The following is a 15,870-nucleotide window of genomic DNA, read 5'->3' on the forward strand; positions in this document are numbered from 1 at the left end:
GGGCTTGGGCCTCACAAAGGAGAGAAAAAACCCAACAAATCTCCCCCTTCTCGACTAGGTGGAGGCCATCGCCATTCTGGCGATCAAACAACATGTTTCAAACTTTTCTCTTGACAATGCTTTTGTCATCATATCAGCACCATTGTCATCAGTGTGAACTTTCTCAAGTTCCAACAACTTGGAATCTAACACATCCCGTATCCAATGATACTTAACATCGATATGTTTAGATCTTGGATGAAAAGTAGAATTCTTGGCAAGATGAATAGCACTTTGGCTATCACACAACAAGACATAACGGTCTTGCTTAAAACCAAGTGCTGCAAGAAACTTCTTCATCCACAACAACTCTTTACATGCTTCAGTTGCTGCAATAAACTCTGCCTCTGTGGTAGAAAGTGCAACACACTTCTGTAGCCTTGACTGCCATGAAATAGCTCCCCCTGCAAACTTGACTAAATAACCTGAAGTAGACTTTCGAGAATCAATATCTCCTGCCATGTCTGCATCAGTAAAGCCAACTAGCAAAGGTTTCTCACCACCAAAACTCAAACTCAAGTTAGTTGTACCTTTGAGATATCTCATAATCCATTTAACAGCATTCCAATGTTCTTTACTTGGATTAGAGAGAAAACGACTCACAGTACCAACCGCATGAGCAATGTCTGGTCTAGTACACACCATAGCATACATCAAGCTTCCAACAGCTGAGGCATAAGGAATTTCATCCATTGCTTGTTTCTCCTCATCAGTGGTTGGACACTGCTTGGTACTCAACTTAAAATGAGGAGCAAAAGAACTAGCAACACATTTGGCATCATTCATGCCAAACTTTTGAAGCACTTTCTTTATGTACTTCTCCTGTGACAAATAAAGCTTCTTGGAATCTCTATAACGAGTAATAGTCATGCCCAAAATTTGTTTGGCAGGACCCAAGTCCTTCATAGCAAAGAACTTGCTCAACTGTTTCTTCAATTCACTAATCCTCAAAGCATTCTTGCCCATAATCAAAATATCATCCACATAAAGCAAAAGAATGATAAAATCATCATCAGAAAATTTTTGCACAAATACACAATGATCTGAAGTTGTCTTACGGTAACCATGCTTCTCCATAACAGATTCAAACTTCTTGTACCACTGTCTTGGAGCTTGCTTCAACCCATAAAGACTCTTCTTAAGCTTGCACACAAAATCTTCCTTTCCTTTAACAACAAAGCCCTCCGGTTGCTCCATGTAGATCTCCTTATCTAAATCACCATGAAGAAAAGCGGTCTTCACATCCATTTGCTCAATCTCCAAATCAAGAGATGCTGCTAATCCAAGCACAGCACGAATGGATGACATCCTCACAACAGGAGAAAAGATCTCCTCATAATCAACACCTTTTCTCTGGCTAAAACCTCTAACAACCAATCTAGCCTTATACCGAGGCTTAGAATTGCGTTCTTCATTCTTGATTCTGAATACCCATTTGTTCTTCAAAACTTGCATACCCTTCGGTAGCTTCACCAACTCATAGGTATCATTCTCAAGCAAGGACTTCATTTCTTCTTGCATAGCTTCAAGCCATTGAGCTTTGCTTTCATCTTCAACAGCCTCTCCAAAGCATTCAGGTTCTCCCCCATCAGTCAACAAAACAAACTCATGTGGAGAATACCTTGACGAAGGCTTTCTCTCTCTTGTAGACCTTCTAAGTGCATTTGCAGGAATTTCTAAAGCTGGTTCTTCATCTTGATCATCATCACCAACTTCATCAAGTATCGGATCAACTGTTCCATCTTCACCTGCACTTGTATCATGCTCATTATTTTGAGCTTCAATTCTACCATCTTCTACCATAGGCATAGAGGGAGTAATATCCAATTCAGAAAAATCATCACTAGGCTGAACCATTGGCTTCTCCGCATGATCAACATCCTTCAATGTTTGGTCTTCAACAAAGACAACATCTCTACTCCGAATCACCTTCTTGTTAACAGGATCATAAAACCTGTAACCAAACTCATCCATGCCATAGCCAATAAAAATACACTGCCTAGTCTTTACATCAAGCTTAGATCTCTCATCTTTGGGAATATGAACAAAAGCTTTACATCCAAAGACTCTTAAATGATCATAAGAAACATCTTTACCTGACCATACCTTCTCTGGCACTTCAAATTGCAAGGGAACACATGGTGTCCGGTTCAAGACATGAACAACAGTGCTCAAAGCTTCACCCCAAAAGGATTTTGCCAATCCAGATTGTGACAACAAGCACCTAACTCTTTCAACCAATGTTCTGTTCATTCTTTCAGCCAAGCCATTCAACTGAGGAGTCTTTGGAGGAGTCTTCTGATGTCTTATACCATGCTCTTTACAATAAGCATCAAATGGACCTGAGTACTCACCACCATTGTCAGTACGAATGCATTTCAACTTCTTCCCAGTTTCTCTTTCAACAGAAGCTTGAAATTGCTTGAACACATTCAAAACTTGATCTTTGGTCTTCAAAGTGTAAACCCATAATTTTCTAGAATGATCATCAATAAAGGTTACAAAATAGATAGACCCTCCAAGTGTTCTTGTCTTCATCGGCCCACATACATCAGAATGCACCAAGTCAAGTATCTCCGGCTTCCTTGAAGGTGGATGGCTCTTAAAAGAGACCCTGTTTTGTTTTCCAGCAAAATAATGATTGCACTTTTGCAAAACAACCTTACAACCAGATAAAAGATTCCTCTTGGATAACATATTCATGCCTTTCTCACTCATATGACATAATCTCTTATGCCATAAATCAGTTTTATCAACAAACTCAGCAGCATTAACAACATCTTTCATAATCTTTGCTTGAGTTAAATAAAGAGTAGAGTGTCTTGTACCTCTAGCAACAACCATGGAACCCTTGGTGAGCTTCCAGCTATCACGAGAAAATGAGCTATTCAAGTCTTCATCACACAACTTACCAACAGAAAGTAAGTTCAACCGAATATCTGGAACATGCTTCACACGCTTCAAAGTCAACTTGGTACCGTTGGAGGTTTCTAAACAAACTTGTCCAACACCAGCACATTTTGCAACACCTTGATGAGCCATTTTCACATCACCAAAATCACCAGGAGTATAGGACGTAAACAAATCCCTCCTAGATGTAACATGAATAGAAGCACCGCTATCAATCACCCAACTAGTGCTATTATCAACAAGGTTAACAGATTCAAACTCCTCAACAACAAGAAAATCATCATGAGTTACATTAACCTTGTCTTCCTTGTTACCATCATCTTTATTTGTGCTCTTTTCTTTACTTGCCTTGGCTTTCTCCTTCTTTAGCTGCCAACAAAATCTCTTCACATGTCCCTTTTGACCGCAATGATGACACTCAATATTCTTATACTTTCCTCGAGACTTGCTTCTGCTTTGATCTCTACCTTTAGGACCTCGACTTTTGCTTCTCCCCCTAGACTCAGAAACAAGAACATCTGAATGTGTAGTCGATGTACCTTGTGACTTTCTTCTCATCTCTTCATTCAAAACACTGCTCTTGGCAAGATCCATAGAGATTACACCATCAGGAGCAGAATTAGACAATGACATTCTGAGAATTTCCCACGAGTCTGGTAAGGAGCCAAGAAGTAACAATCCTTGAACCTCTTCATCAAACTTGATACCCATGGAAGATAACTGATTCATAATTCCTTGGAAATTGTTCAAGTGATCTGTCATTGATGTCCCATCTGTATACTTCAAAGCCAACAACTGCTTGATCAAAAACATCTTGTTATTCCCAGTTTTTCGAGCATACAACTGTTCAAGCTTAATCCAAAGGGTTCGAGCATGTGTCTCTCCAATAATATGGTTCAACACATTATCGTCAACCCACTGCCTAATATATCCACAGACTTGTCTATACAACAAAGTCCAATCATCATCAGACTTATCATTAGGCTTCTCTGTACCAAAAACTAGTTGATGAAAATTTTTGACATAAAGTAAATCTTCCATCTTTGACTTCCACAAATCATAATTAAGACCATTAAGAGTGATCATCCTACTAGTATTAGTATTAGCTTCCATTGTTCACAAAATCATAAGCCCAGAAAAATACCAACAAGCTCTGATGCCAGTATGAAAGAGCCTAACAGCGGAAACGACACAAATGTCCAACACAAGAACAATATGGAAGCACTCACAACGCAATATGGCAGCAACTATAACAAGCAAATATAGCAAGTAAAGCAATAACAAGAACACACCGAGATTTTAACGTGGAAAACCCCCTCAATATGAGAGGTAAAAACCACGGGTCGTCCAGACCAATGAAATAGCTCCACTATAATCAAATGAGGTACAAGAGAGTCTCAAACAAAGTACAAAAACGTGCATATAACCAGCCAAAACATCAATGCACCAAAGCTCACAAATAATAGGCAAGAAGATGAAATATACCCAAAAAAACAGAGCAGATGTCGAAGCCAATTTCTCCCTCTGCAGACCTCCAATTAAAATCTCCACCGTTCAGAATGAAGACCAAAATGTGAAAAATCTACAGTTCAAATTTCACGTCGATCTAACGGTGAAAGAATGAGAAACTGCCGTTTCAAGATTGCTGCTCTGTGTAAAAACGGGAAACCTAATTTCTCTCTTGCGAAACCAATTTCTCCTACTGCAAATCTCCAATCAACATCTCCACCGATCAGAATGAAGAACAAGATGATAGGAACACGCAGTTTAAATTTCAAGCCGATCCAACGGTGAACAACTGAGAAACTGCCATTTGAAATTTGCTGCTTTGGACAAAAACGAAAATTCTGTTTTTCCCTTTCTTTCTCTCTTTTGTGGCTACTCTCTATCACTCTCAATGACACTCAAAAACTGATTAGGGTTGTGGCACAATGGGTGCAAGAGACACCCTCAAAATGTTGGGCTTAGGCCTCACAAAGGAGAGAAAAAACCCAACAATTAGTTCAAGGACTATGTAACAAATATTAAAAAAAACTCTAAAAACATATTTTCTAATGGAACCATTAAGTGATCCATAGATTCTGTGACCACCGAATCCTGAGCTAACTCACACCATCCGATTTGTTATATATTCTTATCACACTTGAGTCTCTAATAATACTACGTTATACCATTTTCATTCCCATTTTAAAATTAAAAACAGGATAACTTATATAAAAAAAATTTAATTATTCTGTTGGTTCTATAATTTTATAAAATTTTTAATTAAGTTTTAATATTTTTTTTCTTCTAATTGAGTTCTTATACATTAATTTTTTTTCAATGAAATCACTACCATGAGTATAACCTTTAAAATAACAAAATATTCTATTTAAAAAACGAATATTCTTATAAATTAGTTAGAATAACTCGTTGAACATACATTTATTTTTTTTTAAATACCAAAAGAACCCTTATATTTTATCCCAAAGAAAAAAAAACCCTATCCAGCCCTTTTCAACCATCATCACCACCATCATCGCCAGCACCCAGACGACGCCCTTTTCGACCCTGCGGCCTCTCTGATGGTACTTGACGACGATCTCAAGAGCGACGACCAGAATGCGCGCGGCGCCGTCGCTGCAAATCTGACCCGCAAGAAAGCCACCCCTCCTCAACCCGCTAAGAAGCTCCTCATCAAGCTCCGCACAGGTTTCATACTCCTCAATTTTTGTCCTTTTTCCTTTTGAAGATTTTGTATAATTCGGGGGTGATGAATGGGTTGTTTTATTTGTGTTAAGGGCCTCACTTTAGTGAATTTCTTAGCTGCTTAGTTAGCACTAGGGGTTTGAGTTATGTTAATGGCTTGTTCTTAATACAATTTTGGGGTTAGAAATTGAATCGAAGTTTGTTAATTGGTAATCATCTTATAGAGTAGATATATAAGATTTTGTTCATTGGTTACATTGATAATAAATGAACTTTGAGAAGCAAAACTGGAAGCCAAAGAACTCTTATTCATTTTCAGCGTTGCAGCAATAAGCACAAGTTATAAGCTGAAAGCAAGGTGTGTCCATCTGTCTATGCAGGAAAAAACTTTTCATTACTTGCACATACTCTATAATGTGTGCTAGCTTTCTCTGTAGTTTTATTGACATTTGCTGTTAACGAACCAAATGCCTCTTTCCTATGGCATGTTATATTCAATTTTGATGTAATACTTTTCAAAACACTGTTTAATAATTTTACTTCTACTCACTAATTCTTTCGATCCTCATGATAATGATGATAAATCTTGTACAGGGTGTTTTGATTTTGGAAGAATACCAATAAGTTAGCTGTTACTAATCTCTATTGTTCTCTGCAATATATCCCCACTATGGGCCCATGTGTTGTTGTTGCCAGATGGCAGAAACTATGACAGATTATATAAGAAAATTCTTAGTTAACTCACTGAATCTTCTTCTTTGATATGAATATCTGTATAATAGCAATATTAAGGAAGACTTGCATACAGAAATTAGTATAAAATCTTACAAATGTAAAATGAAAAAGATATATGACTGGCCTGACAATTCAGCAGGCACGGTCTCACTATTTACTTTCCTCTACTTACTTCTCTCTTCATCTCCTTTATATCTCTGTGATTACAAATGATTCTCTCTCCTTTCCACTCCCTTGCCACACTTTTATGGCGCATACTTAAGGTGTTGGTCCTCTAATTTTCTTACCACCCTTCTTAATCACCCCTCAATAAGTGGTCGTTTGCTAACACAATAATAATTTGTTCAACCTGGTTTTTGTAGGTTCAGATCCAATTAAATCTAGTTTTTATATAAAAGATACTAATCTGATGTATTTATCAAGTATTAACCACTTCCATCCAGTTCTGTGCCTTGGCTTTCCATCCAATAACTTGACACTGCAAGCTTATTTTCCTTCTTTGACGTATATTCCTGGCTTCAATGTTTTGTTTGCATTGAATTAGTAATAATTGTAACTTTTCTTTTTGTAAAGGTAAATCAACGATGTCACCGAATTTTGAGGAAGATACACGAAAAACAGTGAAATATTTGTTTGTAGGCTGTGAGTGATATATGTTTTCTTAATCAAGTGGAAAACATATCATTAATATGCTATGTCCACTCTGCAATTATAGGAATATTTTTCATGTCTTAGAATCATTGAATAGAGATTATAAGAATATCTTTCATTGAATATTTATAGTTTCACCGAATTTTCAAGTAAGTCCCTATATTTTTTTTTCTTTTCAATTAGGTCTCTAAGGGTATAAAAATAATTTCACAATTTACTAACATTTTTTTGACGTTTAACGTTAATAGGAACTAAATTGAAAAAAAAAATTAACGCATAGAGACCCAATTAAAAAGAAAAAAATATAGGGACCTAATTAAAAATTTTGCGAAACTATAGAGACCAACAAAGTAATTAAACCTTAAAAAAAAAGAAAGATGAGACGTAGGCCTCTATTTAGGAATGGTAATGGTAGGATTTGGATTCAACCTTAATCCTACTCGTAAATTGAGATTTTTATATAAATTCAATCCTATTCTATCTGAAATCGAGAATATCTCAACTCTAATTCTACCCACTTTTAATCTGTAGGTACTCGACTCTATCTGCGGATTACAAAAAAAATGCAATATTGTTATATAACTTGATGATAATTTAAAATAGAACTGACTTTTATGTAAAAAAAATATTAAATTATCAATTAATGATATTCTTTTAGTGACTAAAGATCTTTTATATTTAGTAAAAGAAAAAGTTTAGGAGAGCAGCAATTTTTGTATTTTTTGGGCAGCACTTAATCATCAAAACAAAAGTAAGTGATCTCTCACCGTTAGATATAATCTCACACCATTAAAAACACTATTGATAGCCAATTAATGATTACAAAACACTAAAATTGATGTCCCCCTAGCATTCTTCTTAGTAAAAAGTCTTTAACTTAAAATATATCTTTATATAAGTATATAAGATCGGATAGAGTTGAAGCAGACCTATACCCTTTTCGATTCGCACAAAAATTCTACCCACACCCCACCCTCAAGGGTGCATATTGCCACCCCTATCTCTACTTGCCTCCGTACCTCCATTCTTGTTTGCAGAAATAGAGTCGTCCCATACAAGCCAAGACAGGCGCACAATAGCCCAACATTGAAACTTTCAATATAAATTATCTATATTTTTTTCGATGACATTGACTAGATAGGTTTCTCTTCATCCTTGATCTGAAGTATTCCGTTAAGCTCTTCCCCAAATCTTTTGATGGCTTTTTCTGATGGCAGGCAAATTAAAACAACTCTACCATGCTCTGCTTTAGAGTTAGTATATGGAACATAGTAGCTCACACCAGAAATATCATCTATACCGGCTCTAACTAATCCAGAATACAAAGGTTTACCCCATCCATAATCCACATCTCTAAACCCACATTTTGTGATGTCTGACACTATAAAAGATCCTGTCATGGAAAACGCAGGCCTTCCATTAGTAGCCATTAGATCTGCAGTGGAGTGCACATATTCCTCAGATGCTTCTTTCTTTGCTTTCTTCACCAACTCCAATGCATAGTTCAAGGGTTTTCCGCATAGCATCTCCACAGTGGAAACTGCCGTAGGAAGCACAAAAGCGTTGCCATAATACCCTTCAGGCAGTGGAGGATTAAACCTATTAAAGGAGAAGAGAATCAATTAAAAATTACTATTCTTTTAATAATTATCCTTGTTCAAATCAAAGAGGAGTGTGCTGTATGCAGATGTAATTATTATTTTAACCTGCAAGGTTCAAAACGTGCATTGACTGTGCAAAGCAAGCGAACCTCTTGGTTAGGGTTTTGCCATTGCAGTGCAGCTGTATGACAACGCCATATACATGCAGTGAGAACTTCGAAAGTGGTGGAAGATTGAGCAAGATGACGAGGGAGGAGGCAGCGCAATGCATCAATCTCGTTGGGGCCAAAGAAGAAGGAAGCTTGGGAGGGTTTTGTGGGGACAGTTTTGTTGTGAAGTGGTAGTTGTTTGTATTCATGGTGGATGAATGTGACTCTTGGTGGGTCCCTTGCACAAAGAAGCTCCCTACACCACACTGGGATAATTGAAGGCTTTGCTGCACCTTGGGCTATTTCTGCTATGCCCTTTATCAACTGACCAATTCCACATCCATCACACAGTGTGTGGTTCACACGTATAGCAAAGATGAAGCCGCCACATTTGAGACGTGTCACCTGCCAATCCGTTAATATATAATTAGATTAAGACTTGCGCAATGAATAAAAAGTTAAATTAATTATACTATATAATATATATTTAAAATGATATGTTATTTACAGATAAATTAAATAATAGATAGGTTAATGTTAAACTTAAAAATTAATTTGTAAAAAATATTATATAATATATTTATTTAGTAATTTATATATGATTTAATATTATTCAATAAAAAAATAAAAAAAATATTTTTTAGTCAATCTTCTCATAAATAAAGGGTTAATTATTCTCTAACATGTTTGATTGTTATCGAAGAATTGAATTAAATCATTATAATTAATATTAATTATTTATTTAATTAACTTTAATTTAAAAACGAAAATAAATTAATTCTACTACAAAAACTATTTTTTACAACTTATAAAGTCTTTATAAACAATTTTATTTTGTAATTCTTTTCATTTTTCCAAACCACCCCATTCCTGCTAAATCTGTTATTGCCCCAAAACCAAAGTAAAAGTTGAAAAAAAAAACGCCAAATTTTTTTTTCAAAAGTGGAACTATAGTTGGCGTGATTTCATATAAAATGTGGGAAATTAATGACTATGTTCAACTTCTTTAGCTTGGATATATATAAAATAATTATTGCAGAAGCAAGAAAAAAATTAATTCTTTGTAGAATTATATAACAGAGATTTTATGCTTGAACCAAAATATTTAATTTCTTAATGACATAATTTCCTTCTGATCTATGACCATACTACATTCCTTTTTTAATTTTTGTAATCCTTTGTTTTTAAACTTTTTTCTTTGCTTGAACGGATTAAAAAATTTGGTGGTTTGGAAAAATAGAACAAATTATAAAATTTAAAGTTTTTCAAAAATTCTTGTAATTTTTTTGAAATATTTTTAATTTTATCATAGTTAAATTATTTGATTTTTCTAACTCAATTTAATTCCTCCAATAATAATTAAATATGTGATAGAAGGTAACTAACTTCTTATAAGAGAGTTAGCTAGAAAAAAACACCAAGAAAAATATATAATATAGTTAATAATTGTATTTAACTGTTATTTTGTTATTCAATTGAGTAATGATATATATTAAATTTAATTAATTAAAAAATTATTTAGTGACATATCAAAATTGATTTAAATTTTATAATAGTTGTTGATAAATTACAATCTAAAATAATAAAAATTAATTCAAAATTTAATAATTATATATAAATTATATTGTAAGTAGTAAAAATATTCAATTGAAGTTTATTCATCTTACTTTATATAATTATATTTTATCTTTATCTTTTAAATAGTTATTTTTGTTTATTATTTTTTATTTTTTAAGTTATATTTAAATATTATAATACAATGTAAAACTATTAGATAAAATTCAAGTACGAAGCTTAATGTTTGATAATTAAATTAAAAATAATATTTATTTTTTTAATATTATTTTTTATAAATTATGATCATATATATTTTTAACAATATTATCACAATACTGAATCTCAGTTTTTTAATTCAAATTTCAATCTTTTGAAAATATATGCTACCTTAATATATATGTTTAGCAAATTAAACAAAATAAAATAAAAATTACGATGATCAACCAAATTTTAATCGTATAAAAAATTAGTGAGAGTAGTGGAGAGGGAAAAAGATAAAGAGATTTGAGATTATGTAAGAGAAAATAAAAAATATATATATAAAGTGAATGTTGATTTTATAATAAATGTAAGAAGGAGTGATGAGTATGAAAAGAAAGAAAAAAAATTTTAATTAAATTTATATCTATTAAAAAGAATAAATATTAACATTAAAAGTAACAATATAATCTATATAAAAATAAGAGGTAAGAGAATATAAAAGGTTAAGGTTAAATTAAACACTATTTATATAATGAAGAATAATAAAAGATGAGAAGTAATAAATTTATATGAGATAATGAAACAAATTTTATAACTCAATTATTATAGCTATTAAAAAAATAATATTAAAAAAATTATATGACATTATTTAAAGATAGATTATTATGAGATATAAAAATATAATAAAAATTTTATGACATAATGCAAAAATAAAAAATTATGTCATCTAAAAAAAATTCTTATGTGATAACATAGAATAAAATCAAATATCTAAAGATGATCTGTGAAATTATCTTAGATTCTCTTTTAATATATTAACATATTTAAACTCACGCCTTATGCGGGAATAAAATGGATATAAAATTTATAAAATAAATAAATTAATTTAAAAGTTAATAATTATAAAATTAAAAATTATATACATAAATTAGAGTTTAAGTAAAATTATAAAAATACTCAATTCGAATTTATTTATTTAATTTTATATTATTGTCTTTATTTTTGTTCTATTAATTTGTCACTTTGTTTTTTTTTAAATTATATTTAAATATTATAATACAAATACGAAACTGTTATATGAAATACAAGTTTGAATATAATATTTAATTTTTTAATTTTATTTTTCATGACTTACGATATTATTATATATTTTTAATAATATTATAATTAAATAATATTAAAAAATATAAATTATTAAAAGAGAAAAGAAGACATATATATAAATGATATAACCAACAAATACAATTAGACTAAAAATAAAAAATAAAAAAAATCGTAAACTATAAGGTATATAGTTAAAATTAATATTTAATTTTTTAATTTTATTTTTTATGACTCAATAATATCATTTATTTTTAATAATATTACAACTAAATGATATTAAAAAAATATAAATTATTGAAAGAAAAAAATGATATATAAATGATATAACAAATGAATAATACAATTAGACCAGAAATGAAAAAACTAAAAAAAATTATATAAGTTTAGTGTTTTAAGAATTTATCACTTAATACTAATATTTAGCAAACTAAAAAAGAAAGTTGTGATCATCAATCAAATTCTTCAAGTAATTGTACAAAATATTAGTAAGAATAGAGAAAAATAAGTAACATGCATGAGATCATATGAAAAGAAGAGATAAAAAAGGTGTGAAGTGAATATTATTTTATATAGTAAACATAAAAAAGAATAAGTATAAAAGAAGAGGATAAATTATATTTTATTACTTAATTTATATTTATTAAAAGAGAAATAACATTAATATTGAAATCATATAGAGTAATTTAAGAAAATATAAAAATCATAGAGTAATTTAAGAAAAAATAAATGCCATAAGAATAGTGAAAAAAAATGAAGAAAAAACCTAAGTTATAATTCTATATAGTAAACATAAGAAGGAGTTCGTATTAAAAAAGAGAATGTATTATATTTATATTTATTAAAAAAACAATATTAATATTAAAAGTAGTATATAATATCCTATATAAAAGTAAAGGGTAAAAAAATATAAAAGTTATAGAATAATCTAAAAAAATAAATGTCATAAAGGTGATGAGAAGAAAAATAAAAAAAATCCTAAATTATAATAACGAGATATATAAAAAAAAGCAAAATATTAAAAAATAATTTAGTTTAAAATAAAAATTAAAAAATAATTCAATTAGATAAATAATAAATAAATTATATTAATTAGTTATTTAAGCTCACATAACATAATATTAAAATATTAGAAGATTAAGAATACAGTAAAACTTAGAAAATTATTTTAAATTCTGTTAAAAAATGCTAAATGAGTAGAATTTATTAATTTTGGCTAATAATTATCTGTAATATTTAAAAATATGTTATTAGATTGTTAAATTAAATTAAAAAATTTAAATTAATAATTAAAAATATTGGCAAAAAATTAATAAATTTTACTCATTCTTAAATTTTTTTCTTAATATATTATAAATAGATAAATAAATATAGAAAAATGTTATACATATCACATCTTCTTTTTCAGTTTCTATTTTTAACTTACTAAAGGTGATTAATAAGATCTAGAGAAAATAAAAAGAGGAAAGATTTTTGCTACGTTAGTTTTATGACTAAGAATAGTATAAATTTGATTTACAAATAAAATAATAACACATATGATAAAAGAATTAAATTTAAGACCAAAATGATTTTTTTTTCTTATAACTTCTTATGATTATTTTATTAAAATAATTTTTTAATTATATTTATAATTATTATTTGATTACTTTTATAATTATTTTTACTAATATAATTATTTTAATTATTTATTATTATTATTTTTAATAATTTCTAAAAATAATACCAAAATTTTTTTAATTATTTTATTTTTAAAAAATAACTTTTTATAATTAATTTTTATTATTATTTTTACCAAAACAAATTTTTTATAATTATTTTTTTATAATTTTAAAAACTAACACCAAAATAATATTCTCTCTCTTATAATTTTTTATGATTATTTTTAAACTAACACCAAGAGGAAGAATATCATTTTGGTGTTAGTTTTTTGAAATTACAAAAAAATAATTATAAAAAATTATTTTGGTAAAAATAATAATAAAAATAATTAAGAAAATAATTTTGGTGTTATTTTTAAAAATGATTAAAAAAATAATGATAATAATAAATAAATAAAAAATAAAAATCATTATAAAAAAATTCATTTTAGTAAAAATAATTATAAAAAATTATTTTTTAAAAATAAAAATAATAATTATAAATATAATTAAAAAAATGATTTTGGCGTTATTTTTTTAAAATTTTTTATAATTATAAAAATAATTATAAAAAATTATTATAAAAAAATATTTTAATAAAAATAATCATAAAAAATTATAAGAGAAAGAAAAAATTATTTTAATCTTAAATTTAATTTGTTAACATGATTAATATTTTACTTGTATGTCAAATTTATGTCTTCTTTTATCACTAAAATTAATGCCACCTTAAAACTCTCCTTAAAAAGAATGCGAATATATTTTTCTGTAACATATACAATCACTATCTCATATACAAAATTATGATATATGAAAAAGTATATATTGGAATTCAACCTGCATAAGGAGGAGCGGAGAGTTAATAATTCCATCATTAGAAAATGGAACATCATAAAGGAGCTCATGAAAGCAAGGGAATGGAGGAAGAGGATCAACACCAAAATGGTCAAGTGTAACATCTGCTTCAGCTTGGATGAACAATACACCTTCGCCAGTGCAATCCACCATAAGTTTGCCCTTAGGACCTTCCCTAAGCCTCCCAGCAAGTGGATAATAGAACACAAGTGCTTTGGACAACGCTTCCTTGATGACATGGGCAGGGTCTTTCCCTGCCATTGAAGGGTTGTAAGGAAAGAATTGCACCAATGGAAGGTGGTGACGAAGACCCTTTTGGTCATCAATATCGGAGAGAAGCTTGAGCTCATGGGGGGTGGGTCCAGCAGGTGGCACTAGCTCCGCTGGGTTCCTCCTCACTTTAAACACCATAGATGATGATGATTTCTGGAGAACCATTATTATGTGCTTTTTGGGTATTCAGTGCAGCATATAGAAGGAGAGGAACTATTTATATACATACAGAAGTAAATTAGTTTGCTGTGATATGTGTGGCGGATACAACTAAGCATAATTAATTCAGGTGCTATGCCGCTGCCAGCTGGTTCAAGTAGTTGATGAGTAGTTGGAACTTGGAAGTTCGTTATTTAATTCGGGTTAAGTTTTATTAATAGCCAGAGTTAGAAGTTAACTTGAGTAAGTTAGCTTGAGTTAGTCGTATATAAACTCTGTTTTGTAGCTTAATGATCCCGTGGGACCGTATGTACGTATAAGGCATATATAGGGTACTGTGTTAGTTGCTGTCTCCTACGTTCTGATGATATAAAGTATAAACACCAAGAGAGTAGATAGAATTTATAGGATTTAAATCCTTTAAATTTTGAATTCTACTTTAAAGAATAAAATGTGATTTTTTATTATTTATTTTATAGATAGAACAAAAAAAATATAAAAAAAAATCATTTAAAAATGAAAAATTATATTTTACTCTTTAAAATATAAATTTAAAATTTAGATAAAGGATTCAAATTCAAATTTATAAGCAGTTTACATTTATTGCACAAATTATCGATATCTATGGTAAGTCATGAATAATGATGATCAACCAGTTGGAGTAAAAATTGAGAGTATCAAGTGTTAAATTGTGATCATTTATGATCATTAAATTAAATTAATGATTATAAATTTAATAGGGACTTCAAAGCCACATCCACAATAGACACCTTCTTTTTTCTCTGTTACTCGATTCCTTTTCTTCTATTGATGAACTATTTGTTGTTCTAACTTGTGATGCGTTTTCTCTTTCAAATTGTTGAGTGAATCTTGCTATGTATTTTTTCCCCCTTTCTTTCTTAGAATCCCAAATAAGTTACTGAATACTAATTGATGGCTGTAAGTCATTGCTTTCATATATTTGTTTTCCCATTCTTCTTATGCAAATACACAACAGTTCTGTTTTCTTAGTTTACAATACAATGAGAATGAAGCATTCTGATATCTATGAATTTGAATTCATCCGGCTACACATCATCTGAGAAACAAATCTTTGCATCCTGCCATACAAGCATCAAACCAAGTCGTTAAACAAATCGAATACCAAACATATATACTATACAGAATTTAATTTTTATTATTAATAATATAAATAATTATATACAGTAGCCATTTAATTATATATGTTTTTTTATATATAATCGTTCGTACAATGATTGTAAAAAAAATTACTTAGCTTTTACTGACATAATAATATTTATAATTAAATAC

General features: G+C 29.9%; 1 protein-coding gene across 1 annotated transcript; it reads right to left on the reverse strand.

Annotated features, from left to right (window-relative positions):
• Nucleotides 1-7,732: 7,732 nt before the first annotated feature.
• On the reverse strand, nt 7,733-14,575 carry LOC130946489 (13-hydroxylupanine O-tigloyltransferase-like). Its single transcript, XM_057875251.1, has 3 exons — nt 14,110-14,575; nt 8,730-9,178; nt 7,733-8,622 (listed from the first exon to the last, which is right to left on the reverse strand). The coding sequence occupies exons 1-3, from the start codon at nt 14,563-14,565 to the stop codon at nt 8,157-8,159; spliced, it is 1,371 nt and encodes a 456-aa protein (XP_057731234.1). The 5' UTR covers nt 14,566-14,575; the 3' UTR covers nt 7,733-8,156.
• Nucleotides 14,576-15,870: the final 1,295 nt, after the last annotated feature.

This window comes from Arachis stenosperma, chromosome 8 (genome assembly GCF_014773155.1).
Source record: "Arachis stenosperma cultivar V10309 chromosome 8, arast.V10309.gnm1.PFL2, whole genome shotgun sequence".
Classification (NCBI taxonomy): Eukaryota; Viridiplantae; Streptophyta; class Magnoliopsida; order Fabales; family Fabaceae; genus Arachis; species Arachis stenosperma.

What these genes read in the sequence shown, in the direction of transcription:
- LOC130946489 (XM_057875251.1), bottom strand. Translation starts at nt 14,565, where the DNA reads ATGGTTCTCCAGAAATCATCATCATCTATGGTGTTTAAAGTGAGGAGG. An exon ending in CTCCGCTCCTCCTTATGCAG is followed by an intron (nt 9,179 to 14,109) that starts GTTGAATTCCAA and finishes ACGGATTGGCAG; the next exon opens with GTGACACGTCTCAAATGTGG. An exon ending in GCACGTTTTGAACCTTGCAG is followed by an intron (nt 8,623 to 8,729) that starts GTTAAAATAATA and finishes CTCCTTTAATAG; the next exon opens with GTTTAATCCTCCACTGCCTG.